Here is a 23,450-nt window from a genome sequence, read left to right as displayed (position 1 = left end):
CCATAAACGCCGCTCCACTGCTGAGTTGACATTTCCAGCCCAGCTCGCTATCAGTGGGGGCAGCAACTTAACGATATCTTGCATAGCGCCTTGGCATGGACACGATCATTGTTTTTATAGATTAGCTGCAGGTACAGTGTACAGGGAGAAAACAATGATGAAATCAAAAGTTTACACAGCTTGCTACTTCGCCGGACCTCTTCAGACTTCATCATACTGCCAATGAAGGTGCTCGTAAGCTGACAAAGCTTGATTACTTCCTTTGCGGGGTAAATCAAGACTCCATTGTCTTTGGTTTTCATTAACCTGTAACTGGTCCAATTGACTCATATTTCCTGCAACAGGCTCTTGCACGACTGATATGTCGCCTCAAAACAATTACCAAATATCACATAAATTGAGCAACAACCTGGTAGTGATAAAAAAAACTTGGGGTTCTTCAGTCTTCTTGAGGAGCCTCGTTAGAGTGCCCGCACTTTGCTACCTGCTTATTCACGGTACCCCGTAAATGCTGCCTCTGTCGCATATCATTAGAATGCAGCCATAAGCCACCGCATTGTATGAAATAGGACCCTACACATAGCTATATAAAGACCCTCTTTACCGAAGCCGTACGAACGTGCCCTATAGGAGTATAGTGTGCCTGGCTTGGGATCTAAGGGTCCCGCTTTCAAAAATTCCCATTTCACCCCTACATCTTATTGACTCTCTCTGGTTTGTCAGCTCCTGCCACATTGAACACGTCATGTGTTCTCATTGCGCCAAATGTGTCTGGCCATATCACCAACTAAAGTGCCTCTTACCAGAGAGGATTTTTTCCGACTTTCCGCCGACAGAGCGGGCGCCGGAGTTTCTGTGGAACGTGGCTTTTCATTTTATCGCATCGGCTCAAACAGTCTCAAGAGTATAAACAAATGTTGTATGCACAGGCTCCTTTACTTGCAAGGCCACTCAGACTAGCGCGGCAAAATTTAGAACAAATTGCATGCTTATATATAAAAAAAACAATTCGTAGCGTTTTCTTATATGTCCTCGCAACATAACCTGCGAGAAAAGCTTCTGGTGCTATCTCATCGTGTTCATCTGCTTCACAACACATCGTTAAAAATCCTAGTTCACTGACCAGCTCCCTGGTAACTAAATAGGTTAAACAACGTGACGGGAACACAGGAAAAGAGGACGACACACCTAGTGCGGTTGTGCCGTCTTCTTCTCCTGTGTTCCCGTCACGTTGTTTGCGTGGTTAACCTATAATTAATCACCAACAAGTCCAATCTACTGTCCCTTGTAGCAAATTCAATGGCAGCTGATAGGGCATTATGCTTCAGCATCTGTACTTTTTAACCTCAGCGCCACTTTCATTTCAGAGGAAGCGAGTGCATTTCCACTCCTCGCTGCTGTCTTTGCCTGAAGCGAGTTCAGAAAATAAAATTAGAGGGTCTCTTAGATGTCTCTTAAGTGGAGGACGGCGAAAGCCTACCCTTCTCCTATCATTTGCCTCTCATCGTTTGCCACAGTTCATTTCAAGTCTTCGTTTGATATATTGGTCGTTTCCCTGTCATGATGAGTCTGCTTGCGTAGTCATTGTAGCCCTTATCACTCATAACTAAGCAGGTTACTCATTTAGAACCAGCGGTAGTCATTACATGTCGTCGTTTCACATATTGGTCATTTCGTAGTCATTAGCAGTAATGATGAGTCATGCCTAGCTATTATAGTCATTACCACACGTCGCTAAGCACTTTTACTCATTACTAATAAATTGCGGTCATTACATGTCGTAGTTTGATATACTGGTCATTACAAACCATTTTAGTCATTATTAACCATTATTAGTCATTATCATTAGTCATTACCTCTATTAATGTCTATTTATAACTTTTATTGATTACCTTACCATCAATCATCTTCATTATAATCTCCCTCCTTGCACGTCCGCGACTCACAGATTAAAGGCACAGCTTTTGCGCACAGATTTTCGATCCATGAGCCTAGAACGGCCTTCGCCTTAAAAAACAAACGCATCCCGTCTCAACGTTAACGTGGTTGCACACGCGCACACAAAAAAAGTTTGCGTTTACCACGCAGACGCGAGGCGAACGCGCCCAGAAAGGAAGCAAACCGCGCGCTCAGAGCCGGCGACCCCGGTGGCGACGTGTCCCCGAAGAGTGGCGCCCTCAGCAGAAATAGCGGGCGCAACTGTAAACTCCCTAAGGACGCGCTTGCCCATTGACGGCGGCGCGACGCAGCAGGCCGCACCCAGTGCGCTTCCATCGAGCGGCCGTGGAACAGATTACTTGCTAATTGCTAAGGCCTCTCCCACGATTCCTTGCCTGTGCCTTCATTAAAAGCACAGCATTCCTCAGCCGCAATGTCTCACGTGCAAGATGAATCTCCTTTCGCTTCTCTTATGCGAAAGTCTGACAATTTAGGTGAGGCTCATGACACACAGATGGATAAGTCCGAAGTCCGGGCGGGAAGGCAGGCAGGCAGGCAGGCAGGGAGGCAGGCAGGCAGGCAGGCAGGCAGGCAGGGAGGCAGGTAGGTAGGTTTAGGTAGGTAGGTTGAGGTAGGTTTAGGTAGGTAGGCAGGTTTAGGAAGGTAGGTAGGTTTAGGAAGGTAGGTAGGTTTAGGTAGGTAGGTCATCATCATCATCATCATCAGCCTGACTATACCCACTGCAGGGCGAAGGCCTCTCCCATATTTCTCCACTTAACCCGGTCCTGTGCTAGCTGCATCCACTTGACCCCTGCGAACTTCTTAATCTCATCCGCCCACCTAACTTTCTGCCGCCCCCTGCTGCGCTTACCTTCCCTTGGAATCCAGTTTGTTACCCTAAGCAACCATCGGTTATCCTCTCTTCGCACATGTCCTGCCCATGCCAATTTCTTCTTAATTTCTACTAGTATGTCGGTAACCTGAGTTATTTCTCTTACCCACTCTGCACGCTTCCTATGTCTTAATGTTACCCCTACCATTTTTCGTTCCATAGCCCTCTGGGTTGTCCTAAATTTAAGTAGAACTCTCTTGGTTAGCCTCCACGTTTCAGCCCCATAGGTGAGTACAGGTAAGATGCAACTGTTGTATACTTTCTCCTTTAGCGATACCGGCAAGCTGCTAGTCATAATCTTTGAGTGCTTGCCAAATGCGCTCCATCCCAATCTTATACTGCTGTCACACGGGCACGGCTGAACTCCTTTTAACTCCCTTCAACCAAGGTAGTCTTTATCTCAATGGAGATACGCACCATGTCACACGGCAGTCCTTTAGGAAAGGAAGTTTAAGGAAGTTCCTAGCGTAAGGAGTTCCAATCATCTCCCTCGAGCAGGTAAAGGGAGTACTCTGGTTCCCCGTGAGCTTTATGCAAGTTTTAAAAGAAGTACTTATGCATTAATTTTGCGTTTTTAACGAATTTTAATACTGCAGCATAACGCAAAGCATGGAAAAAAAGTAAATGTGCAAAAATCCAAGCATGCACGCAAGAATTTCACAAGCACATTGTGGCCAGCAGAACAGACAAACACGATATGCTAGTAAAAGTAACAGCGCATTCCTTTCACATGAATAAAGATACATTTATATTTTAAAGTCAATTCAAACTGTTGAAAAGAAAGCAGCTAAAAATTATTTCACATGTTTTTAACTTGATTATTTTATATGTATACACAAAACGAACAGCGCCTAATGGGACCCTGACGGCGTCTCGGAGAAGCTGGTTCTTAGCCGTGTGACACGGCGACAACTCCTTTAGGGTTGAACTCCCTCCGTGGTCCTTTATGGAAAAGAAGTTCGAAGGAGTTGGAACTTGCCCGTGTGACAGAAGTATTATTCTTCTTGTTATTTCCTTTTCGTGGTCCGGATCTGCGGTTACTTTAGGTAGGTAGGTAGGTAGGTTTAGGTAGGTAGGTAGGTAGGTAGGTAGGTAGGTAGGTAGGTAGGTAGGTAGGTAGGTAGGTAGGTAGGTAGGTAGGTAGGTAGGTAGGTAGGTAGGTAGGTAGGTAGGTAGGTAGGTAGGTAGGTAGGTAGGTAGGCAGGCAGGTAGGTAGGTAGGTAGGTAGGTAGGTTTAGGTGGGTAGGTAGGCAGGTTTAGGTAGGTAGGTAGGTAGGTAGGTTTAAGTAGGTAGGTAGGTAGGTAGGTAGGTAGGCAGGCAGGCAGGCAGGCAGGCATGGATGGATGGATGGATGGATGGATAGATGGATGGATGGATGGATGGATGGATGGATGGATGGATGGATGGATGGATGGATGGATGGATGGATGGATGGATGGATGGATGGATGGATGGATGGATGGATGGATGGATGGATGGATGGATGGATGGATGGATGGACCTCTGCAAAACCAAAGAAATGTTTCTTCGGTTTTGCAGAGGTGACGTACTTGGGTCACGTTGTGAGCCGGCATGACATCTGTCACGACCCTGAAAAACTAAAAGCGCTTACCGCTTACGAAGCTCCCACCACCGCCAAGGAGTTTAAAAGTTTCCTTGGATTTGCTTCGTATTTCCGTCGTTTCATTCCGGACTTTGCCAAGCGAAGCGCTCAGTTGACCGCCCTGCTGAAGAAGAATGCAGCGTGGAGTTGGACGACGGTCCAACAGCTCGCGTTCCTCGACGTCAAGCACGCCCTCCTCAAGCCTCCCACATTGACCCACTACGACGAATCGGCCCCCATCGTCCTCCACACGGATGCCAGCCAAGATGGGCTCGGCGCTTCTGCAGGAAGACGAGTCTGGTGACCACAAAGTTCTAGCTTATGCCAGCCGCCAGCTTTCCGACGTAGAGCGCCGCCGCCACTCTTCGGAACTCGAGTGCCTCGCCGTTGTCTGGGCCGTCGAGAAGTTCCGTCCCTACCTGCACGGCCGTCATTTTACCATAGTCACGGACAATAGCGCTCTCACTTGGTTGCAGTCTGCTAAACACTTAAATGCCAAGATTGCACGCTGGTCACTGCAACTTCAAGAGTACGATTTCACCATAGTGCATCGACGCGGTTCTCCCCATCAAGATGCCGATTTCCTTTCTCGCCACCCTTGTCCCGTGACGGCTTTGACGGATTTCAGGACTGCACAAACGCAAGATCCCGACATTGCGGCCATAGTCCAATCCCTTGGCACCGTCGCCGGCGCAGGTCTCCGTAAACTGCGCCGGGTCTATCGAATTAAAGATAATCTCTTGTGTCATGTGAGGCGGCTCCGTGGTCGACCACCCGTGTGGTTGCCAGTGGTGCCAGCAACACTGCGGTCGCAAGTCTTGCGCGGCCTACACGACGCTCCCACAGCTGGTCACCTTGGTCGCGGCAAGACCTATACGCACGAGTGTCGGAGCGCTTTTGGTGGCCTAATATGTCCAGAGACGTCAACGAACACGTTGCGTCCTGCCAGACGTGCCAATACCGGAAATCGTCCACACGAATAACCAAGCCACCCCCGCAGGCTTTTTCGCCGCCGAGTTCACCTTTCGAACTGGTTGGACTGGACCATTCGGGCCCATTTCCGAAGGGTTCTGATTCGATTCTCGCTCGGAGAAGACAGCGTAGCAGGCAGGCCCCGAGAGCGATGCGCTCAGTTTGATGTTGCTCAGTCTCTTTTGTAAAGTGTGCCGCCTCTCTGTCTCGTGTAACTAAGTTTTCTGTACCCTGTGCTTCGTGTTCTTGTTATATAAAGTTAATTTTCGTGCTGTTACTGCAAGTTCGTCGTCCTGCGCGTCTCATTGTGTGGTTGTGTGTGAACTGCACGTCGCCTACCGAATCGAGGAGCACCTTGGAGAGGTGCGGAAGATTTAAAGAAGAACGAGAAGAACCTTTTGACGTTTACTGGCGCAGTCGACAGTACGATTCGGCAACTGCTGCACTCCGCAAGCCCAGCCCGTTACTCGAGCCGTCGCAACGTTATCGGCGCCTACCGAAGTCTACCGGCCGTTCAAGATGGAAGAGCTTCGCCGCGTGCAAGGACCTAGGGACCCCAAGAGGAGGCGGTCAGAGGCAGCGGCGAATAGTAGTGCCCACCAGAGAGGAGCGGCGCGTCAAGGAGGGAGCAACCGTTGCTGAGGTGCTGAGATCTCCCGGTCGTTCGGGGAAGGAACTTCATCGACGCGTGCAAGGACCCAGGGACCCCCAGCGGTGACGGTCAGAGGCAGCGACGACCGGAAGTGCCCCACAGCGAGGAGCGACGCGGCGAGAAGGGCGCAATTACCGTTGCTCAGGTGAGCGGGATTTCTTGCGTCCGTTGGTGTGCGTGGCTCAGGCATTAGGAGCGGGAGGTGCGCGGTGTCGACGTGTAGTTAGTTCGATTAGTAAACATGAACACCAGAAAGTCAGTGTTTTCCGGATGGACCAGTGTGTCCGTTAGAGTCCCCGTAGCTGCACTGAGACGGAAGAATTGCGTAACAAAGACGAATAGTAAGGACCTAGCGAAGCGTCGAGAGACAGAGGCGAAAGCAGAGACTGAATTAGAAATTAGAAAGATGGAGATAGAAGCCAAGGTGGAAATGAGAAAGATAGCAGCTAAGTTGGAAATCGCAAAGATGGAGGCAGAATTGAGAAAGCACGAACTGGAAACTCAAAAAGCGATAGCTGAAGCTCGAAAGGTACCAGCAGAGGTCCAGTTTTTAGAAATAAGACAAATGCCCCTCGGACGCCAAATCGAAACAGGTATTCAAGCAGAAGAAACTAAAAAAGAACCCTCCGAAAGAGCGGCCCCGAATAGTACTCGAAGGGAATGTGTCAGGTAACGCTGCAGCTTCAGCGTCAGACACTACCGCGAGCATAGATCCGGCGGAGACGACCTTCGCCGAGGAGAGAAATTCAGTCGGCATGAACAGCGCGTCGCCGGCTAAGGAAGTAAGCAACGCCAAAACATCGGCTGTAGTCTTCCCAATGGAAGTGCCCGCGTGCGATCAAATAACCGAGGGCGTCAGCGTCCCGTCAGGTGCACTGGAAGGCGCGCGGCAGCAGGAGACCGAACTCAAACTCGCTGTAGACGAGGTAATTGAAGAGCGTAAAGCTGCCGCGTGTTTAAAAAGTGATCCTGACGCGTTAAACGCGGCAAATGCGGGTGAAACAGCGACAACAGGCGCGAGCGCTTACCAAGAACAGGGCGCCACAGTTGATTCAGTGACAGCGGACGCGAGCGATGGGATCAGCGAGATCCGCGATCATGCGTTGACTGCAACAGATGCTGCTTATAAGGCAGAAGTCTCAGCAGCTGTCGCAAATACTAAAGTGAGCACTAGGGTGGTCAGCACCACAATAAGCACGGAATTAGCCACCACTCACAACTGTGAACCAAAAACACTCCACGATGTAGCGAGCACCCCATGTGAAGATGAGCTTGGTAGCATAAACAAAAACCCAAGAGAGCCACAGGATACGTCCCATCCCTCTGGCTCTAAAGAACAGGGCATCATCGCTGGAGGTTTATCGACAGCAACACCGCAAGTCGAGACCGCCGCGATGAACCACGACGCGCCGGCTACGAACACATTGACCGCAGAAGATGCGGTATGTAGGAGAGCGGTCTCATCAGCGGCCGTAAATATCAAGGTCAGTGTCATGACAGGCGCTGATTTGGCCACCGTTCGCACTCGTGAACCCGAGACGCTCAGTGAAGCGACGACTCCCCCATTCGAAGGCGAGCGCTTAGCATGCCGCCTTTTTGCAGACCTACGCGAGGCGCCCGATGTGGCGCCCAATAGCTCTAACGCGTGTCGAGACGAAACAAATGCTCCACTTGTGCCTGAGCAGCGTAGCACCGGCGGGCGTGAGCGGTCCTGCTCGCCTGTGCTTAAAAGTGGGTGCGCTCGCGAGCATGGAGTGGCAAGCGAAGCTTGCAAAGAACACTTGCCGGACTTGACCAAATGTGATGTGTGCGGAGCTAGAGGATCTGGGACTTGCTGTGAACGTTTTGCATGCTGTGGAGTGACTGTGCGCGAGAGAAGTGCTTTTGGACTTTGTGCTCGTGGACTTTGTGCGCCAGGAACTGCGACTGGCTTTGAACATCATGCATGCCGCGAAGCGACTATGAACAGAAAGTGTGCATGTAGACCGTGTGCCAGCGGACGAAGGGCCGCGGCCTTATGTATTCGGTTTGGCTGGGCAAAAAAACCCAGCAATCCTCTTATGGTGGGGCGTGTAAGGCCGCGGTGGCCCTTTCTTTAATGTTTCGGCGCGCGCGCCGAAGAAAACGGCGATGGAACGTTCTCCAAGCTACGAGAAAAAGACGCGACCGATTACGTCATCTCGGCCACCGCGCTGCGCCTCCTCGCCCTCGTCGCCATTCGCGGAGCCAAGCGTGCATTCCCCCGGACGGTCTCGGCCCTCCTCCTCGCTTCGCGCGGGAGGGCCGCGCGTACTGACCATGTTCGAGAAAATTCGAGGCCTCTCCAGAAGGCCAAGGGGGGAAGGCATAACTTTGGCAGCGCTAAGCTGTTTCTCCGCTCCTCCTCCGCGTCTAGAAGGTTTGGCGCTGGCTATTTAAGAGCGCGCCGCGCAGTTACTGACGGTTCTGGTTCTGATTCGATTCTCGCTCGGAGAAGGCAGCGTAGCAGGCAGTCCCCGACTGAGAAGTCGTAAAAAGAGCGATGCGCTCAGTTTGATGTTAGTTTTTAGCTCAGTCTCTTTTGTAAAGTGTGCCGCCTCTCTGTCTTGTGTAACTAAGTTTTCTGTACCCTGTGCTTCGTGTTCTTGTTATATAAAGTTAATTTTCGTGCTGTTACTGCAAGTTCGTCTCATTGTGTGGTTGTGTGTGAACTGCACGTCGCCTACCGAATCGAGGAGCACCTTGGAGAGGTGCGGAAGATTTAAAGAAGAACGAGAAGAACCTTTTGACGTTTACCGTAACGTTGACATATTAAACGAGAAAATTGTTCACGAAAGTTTTAAATAACGGGCACCTTGTCCAGCGAAATGGATGGGTTTTTCAAATTCTAGCACAACTCGATCAGAGTGGGCCAAGTGTAGGCGCAGGGAACAACGGCAAACTTTACTTACGCCACGTCCGGTTTTATTTTGCCATTGTCTAATATGGCAAATATCTTGCAGTTGGAGGCATGGTTGTTTAATTGCTACCAGACGCACTATCTTGAATCCAGCCTCTTCTACAGACCGCCTCATTACTGGCACTGTCAACCGCGATGCAGCTTCTACTGGAAGACTGAAATAGGGTTGCACATGCACATCAGGTTACATTTGTGCAGAACGTAAACACGATTTCCATCCTTGTCAGTGGTTTTATCATTATGTAGTTATTGCTGTATCTCACGAGTAGTGCTTCTAAATGCTATTAGACAAATGCGAGAAGGTGTGTGGCCAGCTCATTTTGCAGCCCTATACGTTTTCTTGAGCCCCCCCCCCCCCCCCTGCACAACCCCATGTACGGCATCTCCTTATTTTTGATGTATCTTGCACTCTGGCTTAGTGACATTTCATCGACCACAATTTCTATTCCACTTTTTCCACCGCAACAAAAAAAAAAAAAAAAGGAAATATTTGATCTCACATATGCATCAATAAAAATGCAGTTCGGACCAACGCGCAGCGTCTTGGGGCAAGCTTGGTTAGGAGAATACTCCGCTGCATGGTCCGATGTGTCGTTTCAGTGTGGTGCGATTTGGAAGGGTTAAGCGCCTCGATTCCCACAGCATCTCATAGGTGCACGCGTGATTTGAAACGCACAGTATGGCTCACCTTATTGTTTCTTCTGACCAGCAATCACGACAGCTGTTCTTTCCGAAACAGGGCTTTTGAATGATTTTCGCTGACTTTCTTTATAAAAACAAACAAAAAAAAAAACGGAATTTGTTATAGTATGTAGTGTGCCGATCCTCAGGCTTATGCTGAAGAACCTCGTTTAATTGGCAGTGGTACCTGAAGTATTGCGGCATTAGCAAGTGTTAGTGTTCGTTGACATTGAATACCAAAGTCTCCAGTTCCGAAACTTGTGCCTTCAGGGTGGTATTCTGTTTTACTATTATTTGTATCTTTCGTTTCAGCGTCCTTGTGGCCGCTGCTTTGAGTTGCATTTCTTTTGATTAGGTTTGATTGCGCCGAGACCGAGCGCTTGAATATTTCAAGTGACACCGCTAGAGGCTTCCGTCAGAGCTTCCGAGACCTAATGTCCTAATGTCCACCCTCGCTGTTTGCGAGGGTGGACATTAGGTCTCGGAATTTCGCCGTTGTTGGGAGGACCCTTTTTGTTTGCCCCTAGTAAATATATAAAAAAAATAATTGAGTTCTCATTCTATGCATCATATGTACGGCGACTGTTGCATATATGTGACTGCTTTGGCGTGTATATATAGTATATACATTTCATCGTTCTCGGCTCTTCCTCCCGGCGCATCTGTGGCATACAGGGACTGCTTCCTCCCAAAGGCATTGCATGTCCGTAGTGGCGTAAAATAACGAAGACACGGCTTCAATTTTAAGCAACTATCGCAAGCCTACCTTGAAATCATCATGCGTGAAGTGCAAACTGCACACTTTCGATCGGCCAGAGGTGATTTTCCGATGAAGAAGGAAAGGAAGAGTGAAAACAAAATATATCTCAACACTGTTGTACCCGGCATACGTTACCATTCTGTTACCATTCGCAGTGGTTACCGCGCTCGACTAGCTACTGTTCCCAAGGGTGCGCGATCGAATGCCGACCTCGGCAGCAGCTTTTTGGTGGAGATGAAAAGCAAGGCGCCCGTGGGCTGTGCGATGTCAGTGCACGTTAAAGAACCCCCAGGTGGTCTAAATTTCCGGAGTCCCCCACTACGGCGTCTCTCATAGCCTGAGTCGCTTTGGGACGTCAAACCCCACAAACCAACCAAACCAACTAATATTTGGTGCGTATAATTGGAACACGTGTCCAAGTATTAAAACGTAAACGAGTGATGAGATAGTTTTCTGCATTACGATTAAAGAACAAATACAGGTCATCCAATATTCTGTGAGGGGGGATGGATTGGTCTACAAGCTGTCACAATAAACCACGTGAAAATTCTAAACCTGCGTGGTACCCGTTACGTTCTCTTTGGTTTTAGTATTTCACCTCATTTCGAATTTGTAAACTGCCTGCCTCGTTATTTTGTCATCTAGCTGAAAGTGACGAGAAAAAAAAAAAAAAAAAAAAAAAAACGAGGACCAACCTTTTCTAGCAATATTTCGGATCCACTTGTCTTGCAGACAGTTCACAGGAAACTCGTGAAAGCTTATGCTAGGCGTTTTTCCTTGCTCAAATTTGCAGGATAATACGCAGCTTATCCATTCTTTGGCTTGGGTGTAACAATGTAACAAGTAAGTCGCTTCCAAGACGAATACAGGAAAAACAAAACTCTTGTCTGAATGTTGCGCTAAGAGACTGGTATACATCGACTAACTCGCTCGCGCCGAGCAGCAGATATATTCCCGCGGGCTACAACGTTTCCTCCTCGTAGATGCCCATAGGGTCTTTTTTTTTTTTTTTTTCTCCAGGCAATGCCAATGCATATTACTTTTTTTTATTGTAGCAAGTTTCTTTGTGAGCCTATGCATTAACGGATTTGAATATCGCGCGATTTCCACTCGGTTGGTCGTCCGCTAACAACCGAAACGCAAAAAAAAAAGAAAGAAAGAAAGAAAAAGAATACTGCGCACGCGCAGAACGGATGAGTGACTGCATATCACCGTGGATAGAACAACGTGGGTAGGTAAATGACGAAACTAATGTGATGTAAAATAATGACAAACGCGATTTTTATTCGTGAGTTTACAGTAGCGTCATTCTGCCCGTAGCGTGTTGTTTCTAGCGACGAAGATTATGAACTAGATGGTGCGCGCTGGAGAAGTGCTCTGTGCCAATGTCTACACAGTGAACTATCTATGCGCTGTGCAGGTCTCGCGCATGCGCAGTACACAAGGTTGCGCGTCGGCTACCGTCAAGTTTTACCCTGGGTTTCACGCTGTGCGGCCACGTGATTCATACAAGCACGTAGCCAACGTAGCGCAGCGCGAAAGGTAGCGAAAGGGTGCTCAGTGCTCAAGGGACGTCTGCGCGCTGTTGGCGCGGTGTGCGATGGATGGCGTTGTGTCGTTTGGTGTGTCGTTGGTGTCGTCGCGATGTGTAGTGTGTAGTTTCTGTTGACTATTTGTCGCGCACGGACGTATCACTTATGCGCATATATTCGTTTGTGCTGACGCTCGATGCGCCACGAGTACAGCCCGCTTCGCCCTTGCTACTGCTCTTGGCGTGTGTGAAAATTGCCATGGATGTGCCGCCCCGGCGGTGACGACGGCCTCTTGTCTTCGCACTGCGTGGAAGCCTGCACGCTGTCGCCGGGCTTTTCAACCGGCTGAGCGGCACCACCTCGCGCGTCATGGACGAGCCGTTGGTCACCAACCGGGTCCCAGCCCGGGCCAAGATTCTTTCTGCTCTCTTCTATGGCATCGTATCGTTTTTGATAATCGTCGTCAACAAAGTTGTGCTCACAACGTACGGGTGAGTGGCCCGGGCCACATGCCCAACAGCGGCATTCTATATTCTTCCGTCTAGTACCTTCACTGCCAATTTTCCATTAGTTCTTACAGTCCGGATTGTCATTTCGCGGAGGCAGCTTTTGAAGTCCTGTCGTTTGTGCCTTCTTTGATCTCGTCTGTCGCGCCGTATTATTTTTAATTACGCTTTTGATTTTGTGCCTCATTTGTCTTTTCTCACCCCGACAGGTTTCCTTCGCCGTACTTCTTGGGGGTCGGTCAGGTATGTGAAAAGAAGGCTGAATTTCATTTGATTGTTTCTTTGAGGTTCCTTGCTTTTGAGCATCACTGTAATTTTCTCTTAATAACCTGTAAGTTGTATCCTGTGCGCACTAAGTATGCGTTTCTACGTCTACTGTTGCCTGCATTGCCCTGTCGAACACGCATAGGTAATGGGAGCTTGTCAAGCCGCATGATGCGACTTTTTACTCCAATTCGTTCCTCGAGCATGTGTCGCTTTCTTGGGAATAAAGAACGAAAGAAAGAGTACAGCGCTACCTGGTTGCAAAGCCTCTAGTAACTCCTCTGATGCTTGACATCACTTGAGTTCTAAAAGACAGGATGACATCACTGTTTCGGGGCTTTTTTGTCAGCTTTTATTGTAGTGGGAAGAACCATATTTGAAGTTTAAACACCGACTGCCTGTCATGTGACAACCTTTGTTTGATGTATTAAGCCTCGAGATGTAAAGTGGATTGTTGTGCCTGCTCGTACAAAAAAACAACTGCAGCAGAAAAGAAAGGACACCATATGAGTAATATGGACACCATATAACAATTAAGGATGATGGTGCTTTTATTGGAAACACCTGTTTGCTAGTACCATATGTTAATATATTCCTGGAGTTCTGCACAAAGCAGCATTTAGGACAGACAGGAAGCTATGTCAATGATGGAACAGGAGAGCACACTGCAACAACATCACAAAGTCTGGCTCGAGCCTTGCAATTGCAAATACAAATAAATAATACAAACAATTTTATTTAGCATCAACACTGATTACACAGTACTCGTGATGCTGCAGGGTGCTAGCAAAAAAGCCTGCGGAAATTGAGGTTGTCTAACTCACTAGCAGCATGATGAGTGAATGTTTGCCCATGTTAAGGCAGGTGACATACTCAGAGGTTGGGCGAGATGACCCTGTGGGGTATGTTCCCATGAAGCTTCGCGTTCTGTGGTGTCCATGCCAGGGCATTCAGTAACTTCAAAACTCAGTTGAAAGGAGCCAACACTCAGCAAGGCCATAGAAAGTTAAGGAGATTGCTCTTTTGATTTTTGCTGTTGACAAGAATTCATACTGTTAATATTTTCTACATAAATTTGGAGCTTCAAGGGTGCAGACATGGTAGAAGAACAAATGGTAGCGTAACTCCCATAGAAGCCTGCGTGTCGACTCTGAGCGAGGCTTTAGTTTCCCGGCGTCCCCTGCGAACTGTGAGGCACAACAAACACGTGACGTTGCTTGTGACATACTTTTGGCGGGGAACTTGACTGTCTTTTTACTTATGAACGAAAAACAAGGCCAACAACGACGGAGACAGAACGATGCTCGGATAAGGCAGAAAAATGGACACCGTAACTGTTCAGCCAACTTTACTTGACATGGATTTCTACTGTCATACGTTAACTGAAATGTTACGGCATCTTTAACCACCTTATCATAGCATCGTTCTGCCTCCGTCGTCGTTAGCCTAGTCTTTCGTCGCGCGTCATGTAAACGCATTCTGGGGCTTATTTCTTTGGGCACATTTGTGAACAAGGGCCTTCAAGTGAATTTGGCAAGCACAGGGATAGAATCACATGGCTTGAGGCATTTCACTAAGGGCATAAATGAGTGAAGCTGTGCTGCATAGAAAGCCAGGCTTTATTAATTCACGATTACTTACATAAACGCTTCACGGCAATGAAATCTTTAAGTGTAGGAAAGCGACCACCGCTCATATTCGTCACGGTCACACGGTCTTCATGAAATCCTCGTGATAACAAAATGACCTGAGCGTGGGTCTCCAAATGAGACGCGGTGAGATTATTAAAGGGTAAAAGATCTTGCTAACTAACAAAGTACATATCAGTGTCAAAGCAAAAACAAACGAACAGAATAACTAACGCTAGCGCTAGGACGCAAACCTGTAAGAGCTTAGGTGAGCAATTCAAATTGGGATTGCTAGTATTTAGAAGTTAATGCGTCTGAGAAGTGAAAATATCTACGATATAGCTTCGCTCCAATAAATCTCGCCCTGTTCATGATTCCATTATTTTACTCGCGCTTCATTTGCCACTGAGAGGAGTCAATGTGAGGTTACAAATTTACAACTTAAACATTTAACGTGTTCATGAGAAAGATCCCATTAACAATAGGAACATCACTGTAATAACAGCTAAAGCACGTTCAAGCGAACGTTGGTGCGGTAATACGGCGCAGTAAGCAAAACAAGCAGCAAAGGGAGCGGAACGGAAGGCTTTGAGCAATGCAACACGCGTCTTTGGGGCAATAAAATTTCACCTTCACCGCTCAATTAAAACATGCAGCGATACACCGCTCATGCAGACGTGTATCCGTAAAACAAGCCACCACTTTCGCGACGTGCCTGGGAGGCCGAGCTGAGCCGCTGAGCTGTGACGCAGCATTGTCCCATCGTCCGGAAATGCGCACATGCAGCGGCAATCAGTTTCTCATCAAGCACACACAGTCTTCGCCTTGCTGTAAAGCTCTACCACAACCAGCAGAATGAAATACTGACTGTTTGGTACAGATAACCCACTCTGTACACAGCACGCAACGATGAACGTTGAACCGGGGCCGATGGCGCACTCATTCCGCGGATGAAAAAAGCTTTAGTCTAAGCCATTTCTGAGCTTTGGGAAACTACGCAGCGGATAATAAATGGCCGAGAGAGGCCGTTGGAAACAAGTTAAAATATTATTATAAATGTGACACGTTTTTTCTTGTGCAAGAAACAAAAACTGCATTCATTCCTGAGCGCGAATATTATGTTTACTTTTTAGTTTTTTGGAGTTCTGGCAGATCTTATTTTCTGTGCGCTAGTAATTTGCCTCACAGTTCGCAGGAGCCCTCATCATCGAGTTGATGCCACTGACAGTAGGCAGCTGCACGCGTTTTCTTCCAAGTTGCGCGACCAGTTGTACATAGACCTTGGTGCAGATCTTGTCAGCGGTGCGTTTTCTTTCCTACTTTGGGTTTATTTTTCACCTTGAAAATGTTACAGTACTATAATTGATTTCAACAGCCTAATTAAAAAAAAAAAAACTATCCCCTATCTTTTTCTTGGTCTGACTGACTGTTGGCCTTTTTCATGTTGATATCATGACAATCCCCTCATTTTCCCTACATTTTTCCTTTCAAAAGTCGGCATTCTAAACTTATCTAAAAGGGGGTAGTCAATGGATGCATGGGTATGGCAGTTAAAACATGTTATTTTCCCAAGATGGGCAACAGTATAATAGCTCAGGTCTGCTGCAAAAGGGAGGCTGGTTTCAGTTTCTCAGTATTTGCCTCGCATGCCGATTAGGTCCTTAGTAAGGTGTAATCCTCAAAATGAAGCTTGAGGTAGAACATTACTCTGGATGAAGATATAAAAAAAAAGTAGCAATAATGTAATGTGTCTGTTCTCCGTCACACAGATTTAAGGGAGATGGGGCCAGGTGTGGTGTAAATGTCTGTTGTCATATTCTAACGAAATGGATAAGATGGGAGCAGCGGTCTTAAGATAGAGAAGACTAAGATGGAACGCAGGCCATAAAATAAACCATGGAAATGTTGCAGTGGTCTGTCTGATCTCTTTTTCGTGGCGCTGCACATAGGCAAGGCAGACAGATTGGTAGATTAATGTAAAGCATTTATATCATCTCTCTCTCATAAAGAACTCAACTAATTTAACAAAGCAGTGTTTTGAGATGAGTGCCAGAGCCCTCTCATGTATTGAGGAAAGTATGTGGCTGTGCTGTTCAGCCGTCCATACATAGCCTTGTCATCCAAAAAGGTGGGTTTGGGTTTGCTCAATAGGATTGAGAAATTTATGATAATCTCACTCACGACCAGGGGATAATTTTAAATATGGCGAGGGAATTGTATTGGCAACATGCATATTTGTACGCTTGAGGGCTGGCTGTAAAAGTGATGAATATTTTGCTAATCAGCGCAGTTGGAAGTTCAGTATGGTTTGCACTATTTTCTTTCTTGTCCTTGTCTGGTAGCACTGTTTGAATAAAATAGTAAGACGTGCTTTTACAAGCTTTCATCGTGAGTACAATTTCTTATTTATGATGTGTGTTGCTTCCATTGTGCAAATTTTATTAGCCTATTTGAGCCATTGAAAAAAAGCTTTTTTTTTTGGAAAGCTACATTGTTGACTTTTCTGACAATAAAAAGAGTTGTAGTAGGCCACCGCTGTATTATAGTTTATGAGGCTAAATTTTAGTTTTCCGTACTTGCGAAAAAAAAAAAAGGGAATGTTTGGGATGACCTGCAGAGATTGTATAATGAGGTAAGGAAAATAAAACCGCAGCAGACACAGGAAGGAGGCTGGAGACAACACAGGGTGGTAGTTATCTTGAGGATAGTTTATCTTGAAACCAGCTGTCACGAGTAACCTTTAAACTCATTAGCAGTCCTTTCAAAAGGCAGCCACTAATCATTTCATGAGGCTGCGGCAAAGAACCAGATAATTGCTATTACAGAGTTCAAAAGTGATGCATTTGCAGCACTTAACAAAACTTGGCTGGAGTTCAGTGTACCAAAAGGTATACCAGTGAGTAATTACTCCCTTATTTCAAATCTGCTCCACCTAAATATTTGATCAGAACCATCAATTCGCTCTCGCCCTACCATCTGGTCTGCTGACCGTCCTGGTTAGCTCAGTTGGTAGACCGACTGCCCCGTAAAGGCGGTGGTCCTGGCTTCGACCCCTGGGCCAGGAACTACGAAGCTTCTGAGAAAACTATAGCTTTGCTTTGTAGCTGTATGGCTGCACTTGGGTGGATTCCAATGAGTAATTACTTTCTTGTTACAAATCTACTCCACCTTGGGGGATTCTCCTAAATATTCGATCTAATGGTATATACATTGCAAGCTATTTCTGATTATTTCGCAGTGTCCTGCGGTCTAGCCTGTTGTTATTGCTATATTACTGATTTATTGCATGCACTGTTTGTAACATCAGATACTCTTTTTGTGTCCAAACAAATAGGCATTCAGAAAGATCACTAATATAGCACTAAGAGAAAACTGACACCAAACATATCTTGTTTTGCTGAAAAAGTTCAGGTTGTATCCAGAGGCTCCACTACGCGTGATTCCGTTCTCTCAACGGTAGGGTCCTCTGATCAGCGTCACCTGGCGACAGATAATGGAAATATTCTAAAAATGAATAAGAGCACATTTAAAGCCCGACGTACTCGTTGCCTCAGTGGCGCAATGGTTTAACATTACTTACCTGAGCACTTAGCAAATAAAATGTATGTTCGAATCCTGCGTTTGTAAATTTTTTCGAAATTTGTTTTTTAAATTGCAACATTAAAATAAGCTACTAATATCTTTCTGGAGGGTGTTCCCCTTTAGGTTGCATCATGTGATGTTTTTAATTCTTAATAGCCACAAAACCTGCCGTGAACACAGCCGCAAGACAACAGAATGACAACGCTTGCACTATTTAATAATTTTCAACGTAATCATTTCCTACCCTTAGTGAGAGTATGTTACCTTTAGGTTGCGTTCAGACACATCTCTCAGTAACAATCGCCGTTTAACCCGCTCACAGGCAACTAGTGACGAGAAAGAAGTTGCGGGACCGTACCGTTGAGAAGACGGAATTACGCCTCCACTACAGCGTCCCCCATAGCCAAAGTTGCTTGGGGGCTTGAGAACAACATAAACCAGCCAACCAAACATTCTCTTGTGCCAAAAGTATAAAATTTTACCTCTTAGTGGCTCAGAAATTAGCTGCTCTTGGTGTGGTTGCAGCATGTATAAAGGAATGCAGCTTTTCCTCACTTTGGGTCAAACTCTATTTCGCCTAATTCTTGCACCCTACAAACATTCCCTAACAAAAGGAGGTAGCCCGTCATGCTTGAAAGGCCTATTTCCCTGGCAACGCTCCCACTTTTTGTGGAAACAAAAACGGGGAAATGGTACAAAGATTTTTTGTCTCTGTGTCCTGAGTCACCACCTATCTTAGCTTTCTGTGGAATTCAGATGGAAAGCACTATTGGCTGTGGTTCGATTTGTACAGGTCCTTCAGAGTTGGGCAGAAGGGTCATTTCTGGCTGGAACTGAAGGCGTGCCTATGTTTGACACACTCTAAACTCTATCCTGGCGTGCTATTGTGTACACGTACTCACATATTTTCAGAAACACCAACATTGCCAAAACTCTCGATAGCACTTTACTGTCTTTTAAAGAAAAGCGCACCTCAATACCTGGCAGCCTAGTTGTGACATCTCTGACAAGGTCTGTCATAAACAAAAAGGTCTGGATGATTATTTTGCTGAAAATGAATATCTGAAAATTCTTTGCAAGCAGAAAAGGCAATGAAGACAGCCATGATATAGTATGCAGATGTTGCAACACTGAGAATGATAATAGCTACTGCAGAGATATCTACGACCATATGCGGGATCACCTATGTCATTGTCTTGTCACAAGACATTGGCCAAAGAGGCAGCGGTCAAAAGAAAATCTCAGCCTGCACTGCTCGATCTCTTATACTGGCAGTGTGAGAAAATATTAGAACTTGAAGGTGAGATTACTGGCCTCATCTGTGCTTTGGTGCATGGCAGGATCAGCATGGAGCAGGCAGGCAGTGGTCTTGATGATTTTGTGCGGAAGTGCTGCAAAGCGACAACAATGCCGACAGGCTAGAAACTTCAAATTGAGTACCTGAAAGTGTACGAGAATGATGTAGCGAAAATTCCTAGTGACCTTTTTTCTGGCACATTCTGGCACTTTTGGGCGAATTGAGCTGAACATAGTGTGGACTTGCATTGTGACCAGTGACTAAAATTGCGTGCCAATAAATGAGTCTCTCCTCCGGTTTCTCTTACAGATGGCCATCACTATTAGTGTTGTTTGGGCATTAAGGCAAGCAGGGCTCATTGATTTCCCCAATGTATCACTTGCTACATGTGCAAAGGTGAGAAAGCACGATTGTTGTCCTCCACTTCTGTGTGAAAGGTTTCTCTGTGAACTCTAGATTATGATAGTAGCATATAGCACTGCTGTTGTGGTTGCTGAATTCATCTGATTAGACAACATGATTAGACAAATCGAATATCTGATCTGTAAAATATTGATGCAAAATTAAAGAATAGCAAAATGTCTTTTTTATTTCAGAATTCGCATAGTATTTGCAACTAGCATTAAACTAGAATTGCACAGAAATTTATACCCAGCTGAAAAATTCAGCATTAGTGTTATATCACTGCTGAACAAAGCTGTTTCATTAATTTGACATTAAGGGACCAGAAAAAATGTCCAAATTAACCGAATGCTTGTATTATCGATTGGGCCTGAAGAAACTGCCAAACAAAGTTACTAGTAGCTGTGGTTTAGATTGTGGTTAAACCTGGAGTTACGCGAAAGCAATTTGCATGGCTTCGCTGAGGTTCAGCTTGAAAGTAAAGACATGGCTTTTGCACATAGTAGTTTACTCTATGGTTTCAGCTTTATTTATACAATAGGGAAATCTCTTCACGTATGAGCACCCCTTGCCTCTCCTCCTTGACCATTCTCATTCGGGTGTAGAAGACTTTTACTGGTATGACATCGTCTCTGTGTCGAACTCCAGGGCACACCGCCATCACAACGTTCGACCGAACCTTTTGTCCTAGCAACTCACTGTTGTGTTTGCCTCTACCAACTACCGAGTTATCGGTCTTCTTCGTTTTCTTCTCTTTGCTCTTCGGGTAGGAATGGCGAAATGGCGAGGTTGGCCAACGTCGCTCTCGCTACAAAACCATTTGCATCACAGCAATTGTATCTGATGAACACCTGTGTAATGGTTGTCTGCATGTGAATTAAAACTGAAGTGGGAACACATTACTTTTTCCCACTTTCGTCATGTGCTTCATTTGCGCATACTATTTGGAATGCCCTCTTCACAAAAGGGCCTGGTCGCATTTTGAGGAGGCCTCACTGCACAGTCAGTACGGTCAAGCATTGCAGTGGAGTGTGCAGTGGGGTGAGTCTGCGGCGTATTCAACAATTTTCGAATATTCGAAGATTGCTAATTTGTGATTTTTGAATAAGAATCCAATTGCAAACATATTCGATTCGTATCTGAAATTTCGAATATTTGTATGCACCTAGTAAAAGATTTGTTGTCTAATCTGGGCTACGCCTTGATTATTCCACTGCAGGAATGCACGTTCTGTTGTTGCCTTGCCTGTCTCTTCTAAAGGTGCATTCTCAACGATCGGCAACAGTACTTGTGGAAGGTTCTGCTTATGGTGACGCCATTATGTGAGGTCCTAGTATATTAGCAACACAGTTGGCAGTTGATGAGCGAGATATCCAAAGCGAAAATGCTCGTTCAAGCACTTGTGCTGGGTTAGCTCACTACAGAATTTTTACCAGTCAGTGCACACGTGCTCATTTGGTCCTGAGATTGCAGATTTTCGGCCACTTTGAGTACAAGTGTCATCATCCGGCACCTCCACGGCAATTCTCATTTAAACACCATGATGCACACGCTGTAAACTCTCCCAAACTAACAACCTTGTGCCTTTGTGAAGTCGCTATTGTGGGTAGCAATTTAAACAAAAACCATTCACAGTTAGTATTGCTTCACTTGACGATATCTGAGGTAATACAACACACAAGAATTTGTGAAACTCCTTTTAGCCTTGAAGGGCTCCTAGGCATGTTCTTTATTGCTGGTGGACAGAACCATGGTGGACAATGGGAGTTGAAAATGTAGCTGTTAATGCGTTCTTGCATTAATTTAGGCAAGCCAAGTCTTGGAGAACCTATGATGACTGGGTAGGACGTTTGGACTGGCCTTCTCGTGCATAATTAGGACTTCATGTACAATGCATAGCAGTGCAGTCCTGCTTTCTATGATTGCAGAATCTGAACACGTTCTAATATTGCACTCTAATTTAGGATGTACAGTGATGCAGGTTGATTGCACATAAATTACCCAATCCTTTAGATGCTCCCGCTTTTGTGCATCATTGAAGAATTGCTGCATTTGCTGATGAGCACCAAATGACTTGATTTCTTTCTTTTTCTTCCAGGTGTTTCCACTTCCAGTATTTTTTTGTGCCAATCTCATGTGTGGCCTCGGGGGCACACAAAAAATTAGGTGTGTAATGACATTGTGAATTTATTGGCTAGTTTGTGAAAGCAGTGCCAGATGATGTTGCCATTAACGCTTTCCTGTCCGTAGGAAAAGGGGTGGTTTTTGGGTGGTGTCATTAATACTGTTTTTTCTTTAACAAAACTTGCTTGGTACAGAAGTGTCTAGTATCAAATTGTAGAGGAGGAATTACTCTTCACAGTGGTATTAGTGGCAGTCCACATATTAATTTTATAAGTGATGAAAAAAAGAGCTTTCAGCAAAAAATTGTAGTAAAAAAAAGAACAAACATACAAAAATATCAGTTTCTTGATAAAAATAAAACAAAAAATTTTCTAAATATATACGTCTTTTACAACAGGGACCAATGCAACAGTGCAGCAAGTTCTAGCTTTTTGTGCACAGTATACACTGAGTTAGGAAAGAAAACAGTAGTCGAGGTCAACCCCTGGCTGTTCTCTCGCGTAAAACACGACTCCTTGCGCTGCCGGCTGCACGTAATTAGTACCCAAAAGATGTTATCACCCTGCAGATAATGGTTGCGACCTTCAGAACAGTGATCTCTTCCGATCAGCGCGCAGCAAAAGCAGAAATTTTTTGGGAGCGAACGTGAAACTTATCGAGGTATCGCTGTCCACGTTCCGGTTCGGTTTGACGTAGTTTCGCTGTCAGTGCTTAAGTCTAAAGAGCTAAATTTGTCTTCTGAGTCATCACTGCTGCTGTTCGAATTCAAAATTGAGCTCTCCGATGCGTCAACTTCCACGCAGCTGCACGGAAGCAGGAGCGCGCGACGTCGATGCCATGATGTAAACAAGGAGCGCCGATCACATGACTCCGGAGACCATGTGGACGAGCGCGACACAGCAGAAAAAATAAAACCAAAGGCAAAACTGAAAGGAAGGTTCTTCTATTTTTCACTGAATGGTGCCACTCACCCATCAGGAAGTGCTTCGAAAGCGGGAAAACTCAACCATCGATAGTGGGCGACACTTATTGCGGCATGGCTGTCGACTTTCCGGGTCGGTTTGACGCAGTTTTGCTGTCAGTGCTAAAGTCTGAAGAGCTGTCTGTAGTCATCTTCTGAGTCATCACTGCTGCTGCTCGCACCCAAAAACGAACTTTCCGATGCGTCAACTTCCACGGAAACGCCCGTTTCCACGCAGCAGGAGTGCGCGACGTCGACACCGTTATGTAAACAAGGAGTGTCGATCACCTGACATCTGAGATTATCTGGACAGGCGTGGCAGAGTGGAAGAATTAAATCAAAAGCAAAACTGAAAGAAGGGTTCCTCTATTTTCTATTGGATGACGTCACTTGTAAAGGAGTGCTTTGAAAGCTGGAAAATTCAAATCGTGAAACCATCGATAGCCGGCTATCGATGGGAATATGCGCGGACAGGAAAGTGTTAAAGGTAAGCTGAAAAGTATTCCGCAAGAAATGAGTTATGTGCGGCATTTTATAGTTTTTGTCCGCTGAACAAGACTATCATACTTAAAAAAGGCAGAAAGGAGCAAAGGAGCGCAAACGGCTGTTTTTACTAGAAAACGAGCACCAGCGGGACCGCCCTCCAAGCAAACGCCGCTGTTGTTTGTAATTGGCCGGACCTATCATGACGTCAAGTTTGGGTATGCGAGGCCGGCG

The 23,450-nt window shown here is 46.1% G+C and overlaps 1 protein-coding gene across 5 annotated transcripts in view; it reads left to right on the top strand.

Annotated features, from left to right (window-relative positions):
• Window positions 1-11,913: 11,913 nt before the first annotated feature.
• frc (UDP-sugar transporter UST74c fringe connection) overlaps window positions 11,914-23,450 on the top strand; it is a 45,892-nt gene continuing 34,355 nt past the window's right edge. For 2 of the 5 annotated variants that reach the window (XR_014700124.1, XR_014700125.1), the window contains exons 1-4: window positions 11,914-12,460; window positions 12,685-12,718; window positions 19,556-19,642; window positions 21,747-21,814. Coding sequence is in view for 2 of the 5 variants with exons in the window: in XM_084576186.1 (XP_084432312.1) it covers window positions 12,339-12,460; window positions 12,685-12,718; window positions 19,556-19,642; window positions 21,747-21,814 (311 nt within the window). In the remaining 3 variants the exon portion in view is untranslated. The remainder of the gene's footprint in view (window positions 12,461-12,684; window positions 12,719-19,555; window positions 19,643-21,746; window positions 21,815-23,450) is intronic. The other 3 variants (XR_014700123.1, XM_084576185.1, XM_084576186.1) reach the window with 2 other exon arrangements.

This window comes from Amblyomma maculatum, chromosome 8 (assembly GCF_055883805.1).
Source record: "Amblyomma maculatum isolate TAMU_Amacu chromosome 8, ASM5588380v1, whole genome shotgun sequence".
Lineage (NCBI taxonomy): Eukaryota > Metazoa > Arthropoda > Arachnida > Ixodida > Ixodidae > Amblyomma > Amblyomma maculatum.
The sequence above is the reverse complement of the archived record's forward strand: the minus strand, read 5'-3'. Positions and strand labels throughout refer to the sequence as shown.